This window comes from Oncorhynchus tshawytscha, linkage group LG34 (genome assembly GCF_018296145.1).
Source record: "Oncorhynchus tshawytscha isolate Ot180627B linkage group LG34, Otsh_v2.0, whole genome shotgun sequence".
Classification (NCBI taxonomy): domain Eukaryota; kingdom Metazoa; phylum Chordata; class Actinopteri; order Salmoniformes; family Salmonidae; genus Oncorhynchus; species Oncorhynchus tshawytscha.
Window position 1 is genome coordinate 11,112,188 of NC_056462.1, and position 15,000 is coordinate 11,127,187.

The following is a 15,000-nucleotide window of genomic DNA, read 5'->3' on the forward strand; positions in this document are numbered from 1 at the left end:
CCCTCCCTCCCTCCCTCCCTCCCTCCCTCCCTCCCTCCCTCCCTCCCTCCCTCCCTCCCTCCCTCCCTCCCCCTCCCTCCCTCCCTCCCTCCCTCCCTCCCTCCCTCCCTCCCTCAGACTAAAATAAAAGTACAACAAATAGGCTGTTTTCCCCCCTCTCTCCATGCTTACCTGAGCTCCATGACACTAGTGACGTTCCCAGAGGGGAAGATGCGTCTGATGTAGTTGAAGTCCCCGACGAAGAGGCTCCCGTCGGCGCCACAGGCCAGCGCCACGGGGGCCAGCAGCTTGTTGCCCTCCGCCTGGCCGTTACAGCTGGGGCACGAGATGCTGCGGCGCCGGCCGTTACCCATGATGCTGCTGATCACTGGGGGCTGCTGGGAGATGAACACGTTCTCCCCGTTGCCCTTGTACAGGATGCCTGGATGGGGGGAGAGGGAGGGGGAGGAAGGGTGGGAGATTAGTTTAGTTGCTGTGTCAAAGTCGTGTGTCATTGTGATGAGTGGAAGATTGCCGAAAAATAAGCAAATTGCTGTTGTTGGATAAAGCTTATACATGTAGCCTTTTGTACATTTGTGTAATTTCTGAACTTCCATGTTGGTCAAGGTGTTGGAAAATGTTTTACAGTCTTGTTATGAACTTTGTAGGTTGGCCAAAAATGCCAAAAATGGAGGTGGCGCATATTTAAACTGCAAAGCATTATCACATAACATCTTATATGTGGAGGGAACATGATTTGGGTTGTTGCAAACGTGGCTGAGGGATCAACGTAACACTCTGAATGGCTTGTAGTGCCCAAGAGTTTCACTTGACCAGATGATCACCACAGGAAAATCAAATCAAAGAGTTACAAACTCTCTTCACTGTCTCTTTCATAGAACAAATTCAGGCCAATGTTGTTTTTCATTTTTAACTCAACACCACTTCCTGTTAATCCTCGTCCCAAGGCTAACCAGCTTTGCAGCCAGGAAATAAACACTCAATGCTTTAAAATTAGACCCCAAAAAATAATATTCACGCTTCTCGCAGAATTAAACACCGCACGCACGCACGCACGCACACACACACACACAACACACACACACACACACACACACACACACACACACACACACACACACACACACACACACAGCATTAGCATTTCACCAAAAATGTGTAATTAATACAGGCTTTGAATATTGTATTTCTCAGATGATTTTCACCTCTGTGAGAATGTGATCTGAAGGAAACGTAGCAGGGTTTAAGTGGGTTGATACCACAGCTGCTCCTGTTGTCATGATTACGGGCTTTTGATCATTGGAATGTTCATTTACGTGGTGCTGGGACCGAGGGCAGGTTTTTATCTGGTAATGGTGGTCGTTTGGAATTGATAAATGGTGTTAGCGCAGGTGTATGGTGCTGGGATTTAGGGCTGGGGCGATGAGGGTGTTATTGGTGTGGGGCACCCTGGGTAGGTGTTGCCTGAGCTTGCACCTCTCTCTCATTCAATGCAAAGGGCATTATTGGCATGGGAATCATACAGTATGTTTCCATGGCCAAAGCAAGTGAAACAGATATTCTCTCTCTCGTTCGCTCTCGTTCTCTCACTTTCTCAAAAGGGTTTCATAGGATCACACAGCGTGGGAGATGGAGAGATGTATGTGTGTGTCACCACACATTTAAGAACATGACGCCTCCCCCACCAGTAACACACAACTGGGTGCTGATGTGAAAAAAAACAGTTTAAAGACAAAGGGAGTTAAATGGGATCAGCCATATGTGTAGTTTTCAAAGCAACAAATATGTAAAAACCATCTGCACCTAGTATAAAGTGCAATACTTCAAACCACTGCTATTCTGAAATAGCCTCTATCAATAAATACAGACCAGGTTATATACAATTATATATATACAATATATATAACCTGGTTTATATACAACCAGGTTATATACAATTATCTGTATATAAAAACTAAAAAGATACAAATACTTTCTTAATTTCTAGATTAAAAAAATATAATATAATATAATATAATATGTGATAATCTAAATCATTACTTTTGTAGCTAACAATAAAAATTGGGTACAATTAAAATAATAATTACAGCTACTTGATTGTCTGCATATTCACAGAGACATAAATATGATATATGATAAATATGATAAAGTATGATAAAGTAATAACACTCTTAGCAATGTGATAAAACACTACATACAAAAGTATAACATTCATATTGTTCTGATTACTAGCTATACTTATTGTAATACTTATGATAATAATAATGATTAAATAATATTATATTTATTCAATTCATCATTATTTAAAAAATGACATTAAATCCTTTTAAATCCTGCTATAATATTGTATATAATATATACTATACATTATATTTACAACTTAAATAATATTATAATAATTACTAAGTAACAGTATCATTAGTGATATCATCATCCGTATCAATAGCTTCCTTAACAATGTATTTATCTTTGTGAATACACAACTTTTTAATTACTGCTCTCATTATCATCAATTATTTCTCTCCGGCAGTAAAGGAAATAGCTACCAAATCAATACAATTACAGCGTGTTAATCAATCATTCTCTTCTCTCAGGTCTGGTGCCTTGACATTGTCCCTGTCTCAAGTTCCTTTCTGCTCCATATACTTAGTGCATGAATTGGGCCAGTAATGGGCACCTCAAATTTATTACTGAATATTCGCTCTAAAATATCAACCCTGGTATAGTCAAATTAAAATGAGTGCTGGCACCTGAAATTATTTTTGGCAGCTTTTTCTTTCCACTAAAAGCACTGAATATACTATAGAAATGAAATGAACATGATTGAAATGTTTTGGGAATATTGTGGGGATATATGGGGATGTTTTGGGAATATTGTGGGGATATATGGGCATGTTTTGGGAATATTGTGGGGATATATGGGGATGTTTTGGGAATATTGTGGGGATATATGGGGATGTTTTGGGAATATTGTGGGGATATATGGGGATGTTTTGGGAATATTGTATATGGGGATGTTTTGGGAATAATGGGGATGTTTTGGGAATATTGTGGGGATATATGGGGATGTTTTGGGACTATATGGGGATGTTTTGGGAATATTGTGGGGATAATATAGGATATATGGGGATTTTTGGGAATATATGGGGATGTTTTGGGAATATTGTGGGGATATATATGTTTTGGGACTATGTTTTTGGGAATATTGTGGGGATATATAGGGATGTTTTGGGAATATATGGGGATGTTTTGGGAATATTGTGGGGATATATAGGGATGTTTTGGGAATATATGGGGATGTTTTGGGAATATTGTGGGGATATATGGGGATGTTTTGGGAATATTGTGGGGATATATAGGGATGTTTTGGGAATATATGGGGATGTTTTGGGAATATTGTGGGGATATATGGGGATGTTTTGGGAATATTGTGGGGATATATGGGGATGTTTTGGGAATATTGTGGGGATATAAAGGAATGTTGTTATACTAAGCTCCCCCCAGGATGTACGGAGCTTACCTCTGCACTCTGCCATGCCCTGTCTCCTGAGGGACATTGGAACAAACACACACCCTGTACCACTACCCACAGGCCCTGGCCCACTCTGCCCACCCCTGCCCAGAGACGGGCAATGATTGGCTAGAGCATGACAGGAACCGTTTCTGATTGGCTGTGGGGCATCCATGGTAGGCTGAATGAGAGATAGAGAGAGAGGAAGAGAAAGTGGCCGAGGGTGCTGCTGTGTGGATTTTGGGTTGTGTGATGTAGCCAGTGGGGTTGTGTTTTCAGTTTGATCCAAAACACTGGGGTTTAATATCAGGCCTGAGGATATGGTGATGGAGGGGGGAGGGCTTGGGCGGCACACGTGGTGTTCTGGTAATCGCTTGGCTAATAACAACAGGAACTAATGCTAGAGGCAGTGTGTCAGTTCATTGGGTAGCCTACAGCTAGGGGGTAGTTTTAGGCTTTAGAAAAACATATATATATAAGCCTAGTGGTCTGATAAGTACAAAATAAAGAACAAGTTTTACAACATCCAGTCTTGTTTTGACTTTGTTACTTTCCTCAGTTTCTTATGATCAGCACCGCTTCACCATAGCAGGGTGCTGCTGATGAGGCCTAACAGTGGATCAAACAGACTGGACCTGTCCATCAACTCACAGGGGGTGTTTTATCTGTGCTGGAGCGAGGTGCGGTGCGTGCGTGTACGAGGCAACAAGGTGTGGAGTAGAGGGGGAGAGCGGGCGGAGAGAGAGGGAGAGGAGAAGCCTTTGATCTTTATTTCATGGCTCTGGTTGGATCAAGGACACTGGGAGAGAGAGACCAGGGTCGGAGGGAATCACGGACGGCAAACGGACGCCGTTTAAAGATGGTAGCGCAGCCGTGTTGTGGCGTGGCCGAGTGTTATGAAATAGAATAACGAATTCCTTCCTGACGGAGGGAAAACGTGAGTCTATGCACAGACAACAAACATGAAAGTATATAAAGTACATGGACACAGTGTACAATACACCGACGTAATGTACACATTCAAACACCTACTTTAAGGTCATCAAGGTATTGCTGCATATAGAAATTAATTTCTTATTTTATGTAGCAGTTGATATACAAAACATTAAGGACACCTGCTCATTCCATTAAAATAGACTGACCAGGTGAATCCAGGTGAAAGCTATGATCCCTTAAAGCTATGATCCCCTCACTTGTTATATCCACTTCAATCAGTGTCGAGGAAGGGGAGGAGACAGGTTAAAGAGACAACTGAGACATGGATTGTGTATATGTGTCATTCAGAGGGTGAATGGGCAAGACAAAATATTGAAGTGCCTTTGAACGGGGTATTGTAGTAGGTGTCAGGCACTCCGGTTTACGTCAGGAACTGTTTATATTTTTGTTCAGTATAGCTTTAAAAACAATCTTTCAAGTGCTTGCCAGTGGAGAGAAAGGGAGAGAGAATGAAGAAAGAGAGAGAGAGAGAGAGAGAGAGAGAGAGAGATGAGGGATGGATGTATGGTTGGGTAGGTCATTTGGGTCATTCAGAAATAACAACAACTCCCAAAACTGCTGTCATCTTCAGAGCTCGCAATTACGCCTCAACCACAGCCTCCGTCAAAACTTCATGTTATTATTTCCACTTCCTCCCGACCGCCCAGCCAAACCACACCAGTCTCGTCCCTCCTTTCTCATTCCTCTTTTTCTCTCTCACTCTTTAGTACGTTTAGCAGAACTCAGAGGACAGAAAGATGGAGAGAGAGAGAGAGAGAGAGAGAGAGAGAGAGAGAGAGAGAGAGAAAGGAGGGGGGTGGATAGAACCCGTACTCTCACAGAGAACTACTAGAAGCAGCGTCACCAAAGTTATTCCACTGGGAACCAAAAGGCAGTGCAAACAGGACCAAGTCTTGGTGTAGTTATTTTGGATGGAGAGGGGGAAGAGATGAAGAGAGGGATGGATGGAGGAGAAGAGAGGAGGAAAAGGGGGGGCTTTTGCTTCAAAGAAAGCACTTCAAAGGATGGCGTCACGCTGTGTGCCTTAAATTATTCACGTCGGGTAACATGTTGGAATTCTGCGCAGCCGCTTTGCCACTTGCTAGGTTTATTAACCGCCAGCCCGAACCCCTGACCAACTGTAGCCAAGCACCGAACCCCCAGCTGAACCCCCTAAATCTCAAGTAGCTAGTTAGCCTAGCGCCCCCTGATCACCAGGCGCTTTCATCGATTAGCTGATTGAGCGGAGTTAGCGGTTAGCGATAGCAGTAGCGGCTGTGATGGATCCTGCTGAGTGGAGCTGGCGTTAGCTATAGCAGAGCGGGTGGCTCAGCGCCGTGCCTGTTTGAAAGGCTGATGTGATTGGGTGATTGGGGCTGTGGAGTGTTTTGGATAGTGTGTGTGTGTGTGTGTGTGCTGGAGTGCCCTAACAAAGACGGATTGGGGCTGAGAAAGCACACACTGTATATTAATACAGGTAGCAATCCCCACCTGCTGCATACATATGGTTTCGTCTCCTCTGAGAGATGTTCTGTAAGAGTTGAACTCCTATAGCAGAGGAATTGGGAACATGGGCTGCGTCCCTAATGGACATGAACAGTAACTCCTCCCTTAGGAACCACGGACACGGTCACATTAGTGTAACAATGCAATAGGTCTGTATGGGGTATTACAACATCAGGGTAACACGGGGTTAATATAATCCTCTGGTTCTGCCTGAATGCATGCATTATGAACGAGTGTGTGTGTTTGTGTGCGTCTGTGAGCGAACGAGTAGAGACGATAAAATATGCTTGTACACATTTTCCATTATTGAGACGGAGAGAAAGCGAGAGGATAACCGTCTTGGGGCGTGTCAGAGAAAATCATCAGCATAATGCGCTGTAATGGAGATTAGACCTGGAACCCGCTCTAAATATCTACAATACGGAAGCTGACATCAGAGTTAAACGGAAGACCATAACATCAGTGTTTTGGGTTGATTGTAAATGTAAAATGATTTGGGGAAGTATTCTTTTCCTGAAGACTGCAGTGTATTGTCCACGATGTCAATGTGTATGACGTATTTGAATAATAATGACAATTATTAAGAGAAATGTCTATCCTCACTAGAGTTCTATTATATTCTGATTCTATTCCATGTCCAGCCATGGCTCTTTGTGGTGCTGACTGTGACATTGACCTTGAAGCCCTTCTGTTGAGCCGTTAACACTAGAACAGCCAAGACGGTCAATCTGGACATTTTCAATTTTGGAATATCAATAACTTCCTTTCATTAAAAACCTCGAACCCACCTTTTCCTAAATATGTGTATTTTAAACTCTAGCAATATTTTGAGATAAATATAATAAAATAAAACACGTTTTGAGGCATTTCATCCTCAAAGCGCCACTTGGGTCAAAATGACTACGCTTACTTAACATTAGCATAGCCTGGCCTCGACCAGTAGCCTATCAATAGACGCCTGTCTAATAAATCCATTTAATATAAACAATCACAAGGAAATACAATCATATTTAGTTTAGGAAGGTCATAAAAAAACATTATACAATACAATATATTTAAAAGAATAGAAGAGCATGTTTTGAGTTGTAATTATCTGTGCTTTTAGTAGGCTATGGCTGCTAATGATGCCAATGAAATCAACGTGCTAGTTTAGCAGACATCACGGGCCCTGCCCTACCACAGTCAACACACATATATTTCAGAGTAAGAATATAATGGAAGATTACAAAAATAGCCCAAATGGCTTTTGCTGATTGTCACCAGGACTCAAATGAGGAACGCAGGCATGTGGAGCTGCAGTTATTCTATATTTTGAAAGAGAGACCATCTGCACAATTTGCAGAGTTGTTTGGCGAGAATAGCTTCATTAGAAACCTTGGAATCTGCTGTTTCTGATAGGGTCTAGGAATTTGAACTTCTGGCCTGCATGGAACTCTGTAGGATGATTTGGTCATCTCTGTTCCCTTCTTTGTCAATGTAATTTATCATATTTTCACCCAACAGACTATTGTCAATTTAGTATTGTCTTTAGGCCACATCTATTGTTATATGTGTGAAATTAATTTTCAATATAGTTCAGGTGTAGTTTGGATGGGCCAGCTAAGCTGTTGTCTTGCAGTCAGAAAATACACTATCATCTTATTTTAGTTTTTAGTTTATGCGATTCTGACTAATCAATACATTTTCTGGCTGATTAAAGGTTACGTTTGGTGGCCTGAGGTTTCTGATGACCTATTTGAATGCTATAAATGCATTAATTTAGCAATTTATTATGGAATAGTCACACCAATTTAAATATCAACGGTCAGAATGATGGTCACAAGGGTACATGTAGGAAATGGGATGGGTGGCCTATTTCCTGTTTTCACACACACGTGCACGCACACACACACACACACACACACACACACACATACACACAAATACACACACACACACATGCACACACATGCATACACACACCTCCCACTCTCAGGTGGAATTTCTGCCCTAGTCACCCTTCACCACTATATTCCTCTCTAGCGGGAAAGCATTAGGTGCATGTGTGTGTGTGTGTGTGTGTGTGTGTGTGTGTGTGTGTGTTGTATGTGCGTGCGTGCGTGCATGCGTACACATCACCTCTCCTTTTGGGACTCTGGTGTGTGAGGGGAAATCAACAATAACAAATGAACAGGGTCCTGGGTAGGAAAACGACTCAATCAGTTAGGCCCTGGACTGACATACCAGGGAAAACACCACTGTGGCCAGGTGCTGTGTGTGTAGCGTGTGTGTGTTGCACTGTATGTGTGCGTTTGTGTGTGTAGATCGAGAATTCTTCCTTTCTATCGATTTCATTGAAATAAACTGCAACCCATGTGTGTTTTAGCGTGTGTAACAGTGTGGAACAAAATGCATGTGATTATTTTACAATCCGGTACAGTGCCGGTGAATAGTCATTAACCAAAATCTATTTCTCATAATAATCCTTCTGGACCTGTCACTGCTCCCCCGTCTGTCTTTCTGTGCTAAACACCGTTGTCTGTTGGTATTTCACAAGCTTAATCTAGGTAATGGTTATAAGAGCTTAATCTAGGTAATGGTTATAAGAGCTTAATCTAGGTAATGGTTATAAGAGCTTAATCTAGGTAATGGTTATAAGAGCTTACTCTAGGTAATGGTTATAAGAGCTTAATCTAGATAATGGTTATAAGAGTTTACTCTAGATAATGGTTATACAAGCTTAATCTAGGTAATGGTTATAAGAGCTTAATCTAGATAATGGTTATAAGAGCTTACTCTAGGTAATGGTTATAATAGCTTAATCTAGGTAATGGTTATAAGAGTTTACTCTAGATAATGGTTATAAGAGCTTACTCTAGGTAATGGTTATACAAGCTTAATCTAGGTAATGGTTATAAGAGCTTAATCTAGGTAATGGTTATAAGAGCTTAATCTAGGTAATGGTTATAAGAGCTTAATCTAGGTAATGGCTATAAGAGCTTAATCTAGGTAATGGTTATAAGAGCTTAATCTAGGTAATGGCTATAAGAGCTTAATCTAGGTAATGGCTATAAGAGCTTAATCTAGGTAATGGTTATAAGAGCTTAATCTAGGTAATGGTTATAAGAGCTTAATCTAGGTAATGGTTATAAGAGCTCTAGGTAATGGTTATAAGAGCTTAATCTAGGTAATGGTTATAAGAGCTTAATCTAGGTAATGGTTATAAGAGCTTAATCTAGGTAATGGTTATAAGAGCTTAATCTAGGTAATGGTTATAAGAGCTTAATCTAGGTAATGGTTATAAGAGCTTAATCTAGGTAATGGTTATAAGAGCTTAATCTAGGTAATGGTTATAAGAGCTTAATCTAGGTAATGGTTATAAGAGCTTAATCTAGGTAATGGTTATAAGAGCTTAATCTAGGTAATGGTTATAAGAGCTTAATCTAGGTAATGGTTATAAGAGCTTACTCTAGGTAATGGTTATAAGAGCTTAATCTAGATAATGGTTATAAGAGTTTACTCTAGATAATGGTTATAAGAGCTTACTCTAGATAATGGTTATAAGAGCTTACTCTAGGTAATGGTTATACAAGCTTAATCTAGGTAATGGTTATAATAGCTTAATCTAGGTAATGGTTATAAGAGCTTACTCAAGGTAATGGTTATAAGAGCTTAATCTAGATAATGGTTATAAGAGCTTACTCTAGGTAATGGTTATAATAGCTTAATCTAGGTAATGGTTATAAGAGCTTACTCTAGATAATGGTTATAAGAGCTTACTCTAGATAATGGTTATAAGAGCTTACTCTAGGTAATGGTTATACAAGCTTAATCTAGGTAATGGTTATAAGAGCTTAATCTAGGTAATGGCTATAAGAGCTTAATCTAGGTAATCGCTATAAGAGCTTAATCTAGGTAATGACTATAAGAGCTAAATCTAGGTAATGGTTATAAGAGCTTAATCTAGGTAATGGCTATAAGAGCTTACTCTAGGTAATGGTTATACAAGCTTAATCTAGGTAATGGTTATAATAGCTTAATCTAGGTAATGGTTATAAGAGCTTACTCTAGGTAATGGTTATAAGAGCTTAATCTAGATAATGGTTATAAGAGCTTACTCTAGGTAATGGTTATAATAGCTTAATCTAGGTAATGGTTATAAGAGTTTACTCTAGATAATGGTTATAAGAGCTTACTCTAGATAATGGTTATAAGAGCTTACTCTAGGTAATGCTTATAAGAGCTTAATCTAGGTAATGGCTATAAGAGCTTAATCTAGGTAATGGCTATAAGAGCTTAATCTAGGTAATGGCTATAAGAGCTTAATCTAGGTAATGGCTATAAGAGCTTAATCTAGGTAATGGCTATACAAATTCATCTAGATGATGGCTATAAGAATTTAATCCGTCATGGCTATAAAAGCTTAGTCTAGATAATGGATATAAAAACTTAATCTAAGGTAATGGTTATAAGAGCTTCCCTGTGGTGCTTGCTTGGTCTCTGAAAGAGATTGACTGTCTCCAGCTCTTCTGACGTCAACACAACCAATTTTTTTGTTGGATTTCCAACTCAGAAGAATTGGAAAACAATAACAGCTCCCTAAAGTGAGACACTACATTAAATGACGTGGCCAAGGAAATGGCGAGGAAGGGAGAGAGAGGGAGAGTTTAAAATGGGGGAATGAGAATGAGGCATCCCGGCTTCCCCAAGTGCCAAGGACTCCAGTGGGATTGTGGGTAGTGAGGCCCACCTGCTGAGCTGGCTGCTGGAGCTACAGCATCACAGGCCCCTGAATAGGCCTGATAAGGAAAGAGAAAGAGGGGGGAGAGGAGGGAGAGGAGATAAAGGGGGGAGACAGGCCCAGAGGAAGGAGGGGGGACATCACAGGGTTTCACCACTCCAGGTTCTTCCGTCACCACATTACACACTCCCAACCAATCAGAGACGATACGGTTGGTACGAGGATACAGGAGAATATATGTTAGTGTATATGCTATGAGAGAGAAGGTGTGTGTGTGTGTGTGTGTGTGTGTAAAAACACTTGCCTCCTACTGCCTTTAGGTGGGTTATGTGTGAGAGAGTGCTGCCAAAACACACAGGACCAGGAAAAAGGGAATGACAGAGAATGAAATATTGAGAATGAGTTTGTGTGAGAGATGTCTGGAGTCTACGGGGTGAGTTGGGTAGTAGAGTGCTTCATTTTCCCCTGTCCATGAATGCTGTCTTTCAGATTACAGACATCACTGCTTCCCCTGAGAGACCTGTCGTGGTTGCAGATGCCGGATGGACACAATAATGGCTGCCAAACACTATGCTTATCTGGACCTGCACACCCACTAGAGAAGAGGCTGGCCAGGTAGAAGAGGGTGATAGAAAAACTAGTCAAAGAGAGAAGGGGGGGTCAAGTTGTGAGTCCACTTAGAGAACACACTGGTGTTGTGACACAGGAAGGAAGACATCGTCGACACAGGAAGTGTTTGAGGGCCAATCAGGGCTTTGAAGCCGGCAGACAGGAAGTTGAAAGGATGGAACTGCCTGATGGAGGAAAAAAGGAGTGAGAGCTGTGGCTTCATCTCGCCCATCTCTCTCTCCTCCCTCTCCTCCCTCTCTTTTCTCTCTCTTCTCCCTCTCTTTTCTCTTTCTTCTCCCTCTCTTCTCCCTCTCATCTCTCTCTTCTCCCTCTCTTCCCTCTCTCTTCTCCCTCTCCTCTCTCTCTTTTCCCTCTCCTCTCTCTCTTTTCCCTCTCATCTCCCTCTCCTCTCTCTCTTTTCCCTCTCCTCTCTCTCTTTTCCCTCTCATCTCTTTTCCTCTCCTCTCTCTCTTTCCCTCTCCTCTCTCTCTTTTCCCTCTCCTCTCCCTTTTCCCTCTCATCTCCCTCTCCTCTCTCTCTTTTCCCTCTCCTCTCTCTCTTTTCCCTCTCATCTCCCTCTCCTCTCTCTCTTTTCCCTCTCCTCTCTCTCTTTTCCCTCTCTTCTCCCTCTCCTCTCTCTCATCTCCCTCTCCTCTCTCTCTTTTCCCTCTCCTCTCTCTCTTTTCCCTCTCATCTCCCTCTCCTCTCTCTCTTTTCCCTCTCCTCTCTCTCTTTTCCCTCTCATCTCCCTCTCCTCTCTCTCTTTTCCCTCTCATCTCTCTCTTCTCCCTCTCATCTCCCTCTCCTCTCTCTCTTTTCCCTCATCTCTCTCTTCTCCCTCTCCTCCCTCTCTTTTCCCTCTCTCTAAACTGTCGAGCGACTGACAGATTCCTGGATTCCTAGCGGCCTTACGTAAGAGGAGATGTCTGATAAAAGACGTGTGGTGATGATAGTCTACGAGGAGAAAGCTGTGATGTGGTCATCTATCACTTAACTGCTGCTGGCCAACACTTCTTACATGTCTATCTAGCGGGGGGTGACATAATGAATGTGTGTGTGTGTGTAATGTGTGTGTTATGTGTGTGTGTACATACATGTGTGATATAAACCAGAAAGCACAACAGGCTCTGATTCAGATATCACTGCAGAAGGAGAAATACTAGAAGCTGCTCGCATTTGAAATAAATCGATGCGTATAAATGCATCTTTCAAGGAAATAAATATCTGGACATCAATCTCACAGTGAGAGGGATCTGTTAGTCAGTGTGTTTGATCTGGGTGTGTAGTGCAGTGACACGCACGAGACCCTCACACACACACACACATCGCTGCTGTGAGGGCTCAAGTTCTCGGCTAGTGAAAGCCCTGGGGATTTAGAGAGAGGGATGACTGGTAATTTGATGGATGTGGTGACAGATAGAGGACATTGGGAAGGAGGGATGAAGGAGGGAGGGATGGAGGGAAGGAGAAGAAGGGTAGTGTGTCCGCTGCCATTGTACTGTGATATGTGACGCACTTCCTGTGGCCAGGGGAAGAAGACAGAGACTAACAACGACAAGGCTGTCATTACAACCACATAAACAACAGTATAGTTAAAAACACTATAACCACATGGAGGAAAACAAAATGTATTCTACAAGAACCAATATCACTCCCTAAAAACACAACCTTATGGAACAATCCTTGGATAACCTTTCAGAATTCACAGATAAATTGGTCCACATGGAAATCTAAAGGCAGATGAGCCGTAAATTACTTGGTAACAGGAAATAGATTTATTTCCATGACAGAATTCAAAAGTAATTTTGGACTGACCAATGTAGATTGTTCCAAATACATGCAACTTAAAAGTTACATATCAACAAAACAACTGTGTTGTGGCAGCCTTTTTGGCTCTGTAGAACAGTAATGCAAGTCCAGTGTCCTATCTGGGTCCTAGTAGGTGGACTAAAGGACTGAAGGACAGGAACTATGTTGTGGAGGCCTTTTTGGCTCTGTAGAGCAGTAATGCAAGTCCAGTGTCCTATCTGGGTCCTAGTAGGTGGACTAAAGGACTGAAGGACAGGAACTATGTTGTGGAGGCCTTTTTGGCTCTGTAGAGCAGTAATGCAAGTCCAGTGTCCTATCTGGGTCCTAGTAGGTGGACTAAAGGACTGAAGGACAGGAACTATGTTGTGGAGGCCTTTTTGGCTCTGTAGAGCAGTAATGCAAGTCCAGTGTCCTACCTGGGTCCTAGTAGGTGGACTAAAGGACTGAAGGACAGGAACTATGTTGTGGTGGTCATTTTGGCTCTGTAGAGCAGTAATGCAAGTCCAGTGTCCTATCTGGGTCCTAGTAGGTGGACTAAAGGACTGAAGGACAGGAACTATGTTGTGGGGGCCTTTTTGGCTCTGTAGAGCAGTAATGCAAGTCCAGTGTCCTATCTGGGTCCTAGTAGGTGGACTAAAGGACTGAAGGACAGGAACTATGTTGTGGCGGTCATTTTGGCTCTGTAGAGCAGTAATGCAAGTCCAGTGTCCTATCTGGGTCCTAGTAGGTGGACTGAAGGACTGATGGACAGGAACTGTGTTGTGGAGGCCATTTTGGGGCAACAGAGCAGTACAGTGTCCTGTCCTAGTAGGTGGACTGAAGGACTGATGCACAGGAACTGTGTTGTGGTGGCCATTTTGGGGCAACAGAGCAGTACAGTGTCCTGTCCTAGTAGGTGGACTGAAGGACTGATGCATAGGAACTGCGTTGTGGTGGCCATTTTGGGGCTACAAAGCAGTAATGGAGGTCCAGTGTCCTGTGAGTAGGAGGCTGTCTGAGATGCTCCAGTAATGGGGTCTGATTTCTGTGCTAACTGATGGAGTAATGGGGTCTGATTTCTGTGCTAACTGATGGAGTAATGGGGCCAATCAAAGGGCCAGGGAGGGAGATGGAGATATGGGGTTGTAATGGGGTGGTTGGGGTAGTAGGTGTGTGTGTGTCGAGGGGGGGTGAGTGTGTGTATGTGCGTGTTTGGGGGTCTTGGAAAAGGAGGGAAAGTGGGATAAGGAGAGGGGTGACTAACTGGGAGGGTGGGAGAGTGGGGGTGTTGGGTCTGGGTCAAACTGCCAACTGTATGTATAGGGTGTTCATATGTGTGTGTATGCATGTGTGTGTGCATGTGTGTGTATGTGTGTGCGTGTTTGTGTGTATGTGGGTTTGTGTGTGTGTATATGTGTCTGATCGTGGTGTATGTGCGTGTGTGTTTGTGTGTGTATATGTGTGTGTGTGTGTGTGTGTGTGTGTGTGTGTGTGTGTGTGTGTGTGTGTGTGTGTGTGTGTGTGTGTGTATGTGTGTGTGTGAGAGATGAAAGACCAGGGAATTCCTTCAGACAGCTGAGACTAAGCCAGAGAGTTGAAAGAAGGCTTAGTGTCACTAAAGAGTCGGATGACTGAAAGAGCAAGACCCCGTAAACCCCCCCTGTAACCCCTACACCACCACCCCGGCAACCTGAGCCTGCTTGACGACGATCGCCCCTGACAACCAAACAACCGGACACGTGACTGTACGTTCATTAGCTGGGTGTGTGTTTTGTAGCGGCCTACGAGCATTGTGAGTTCATGTGTGTGAACCAAAGAATGAACGGAGGGGAAGAGTTTAACAGCAATTAGGATTCAGCGCATCAATGTCCTTCCTTCACACTACTACATA

At 42.7% G+C, this 15,000-nt stretch overlaps 1 protein-coding gene across 1 annotated transcript in view; it reads right to left on the reverse strand.

The window, feature by feature from the left end:
• Positions 1–15,000, reverse strand: part of LOC112231645 (teneurin-3-like) — a 408,088-nt gene that overhangs the window by 40,080 nt on the left and 353,008 nt on the right. The window contains 1 exon segment of the mRNA XM_042311766.1: positions 172–421. Within this exon segment, the coding sequence (XP_042167700.1) occupies positions 172–421 (250 nt within the window).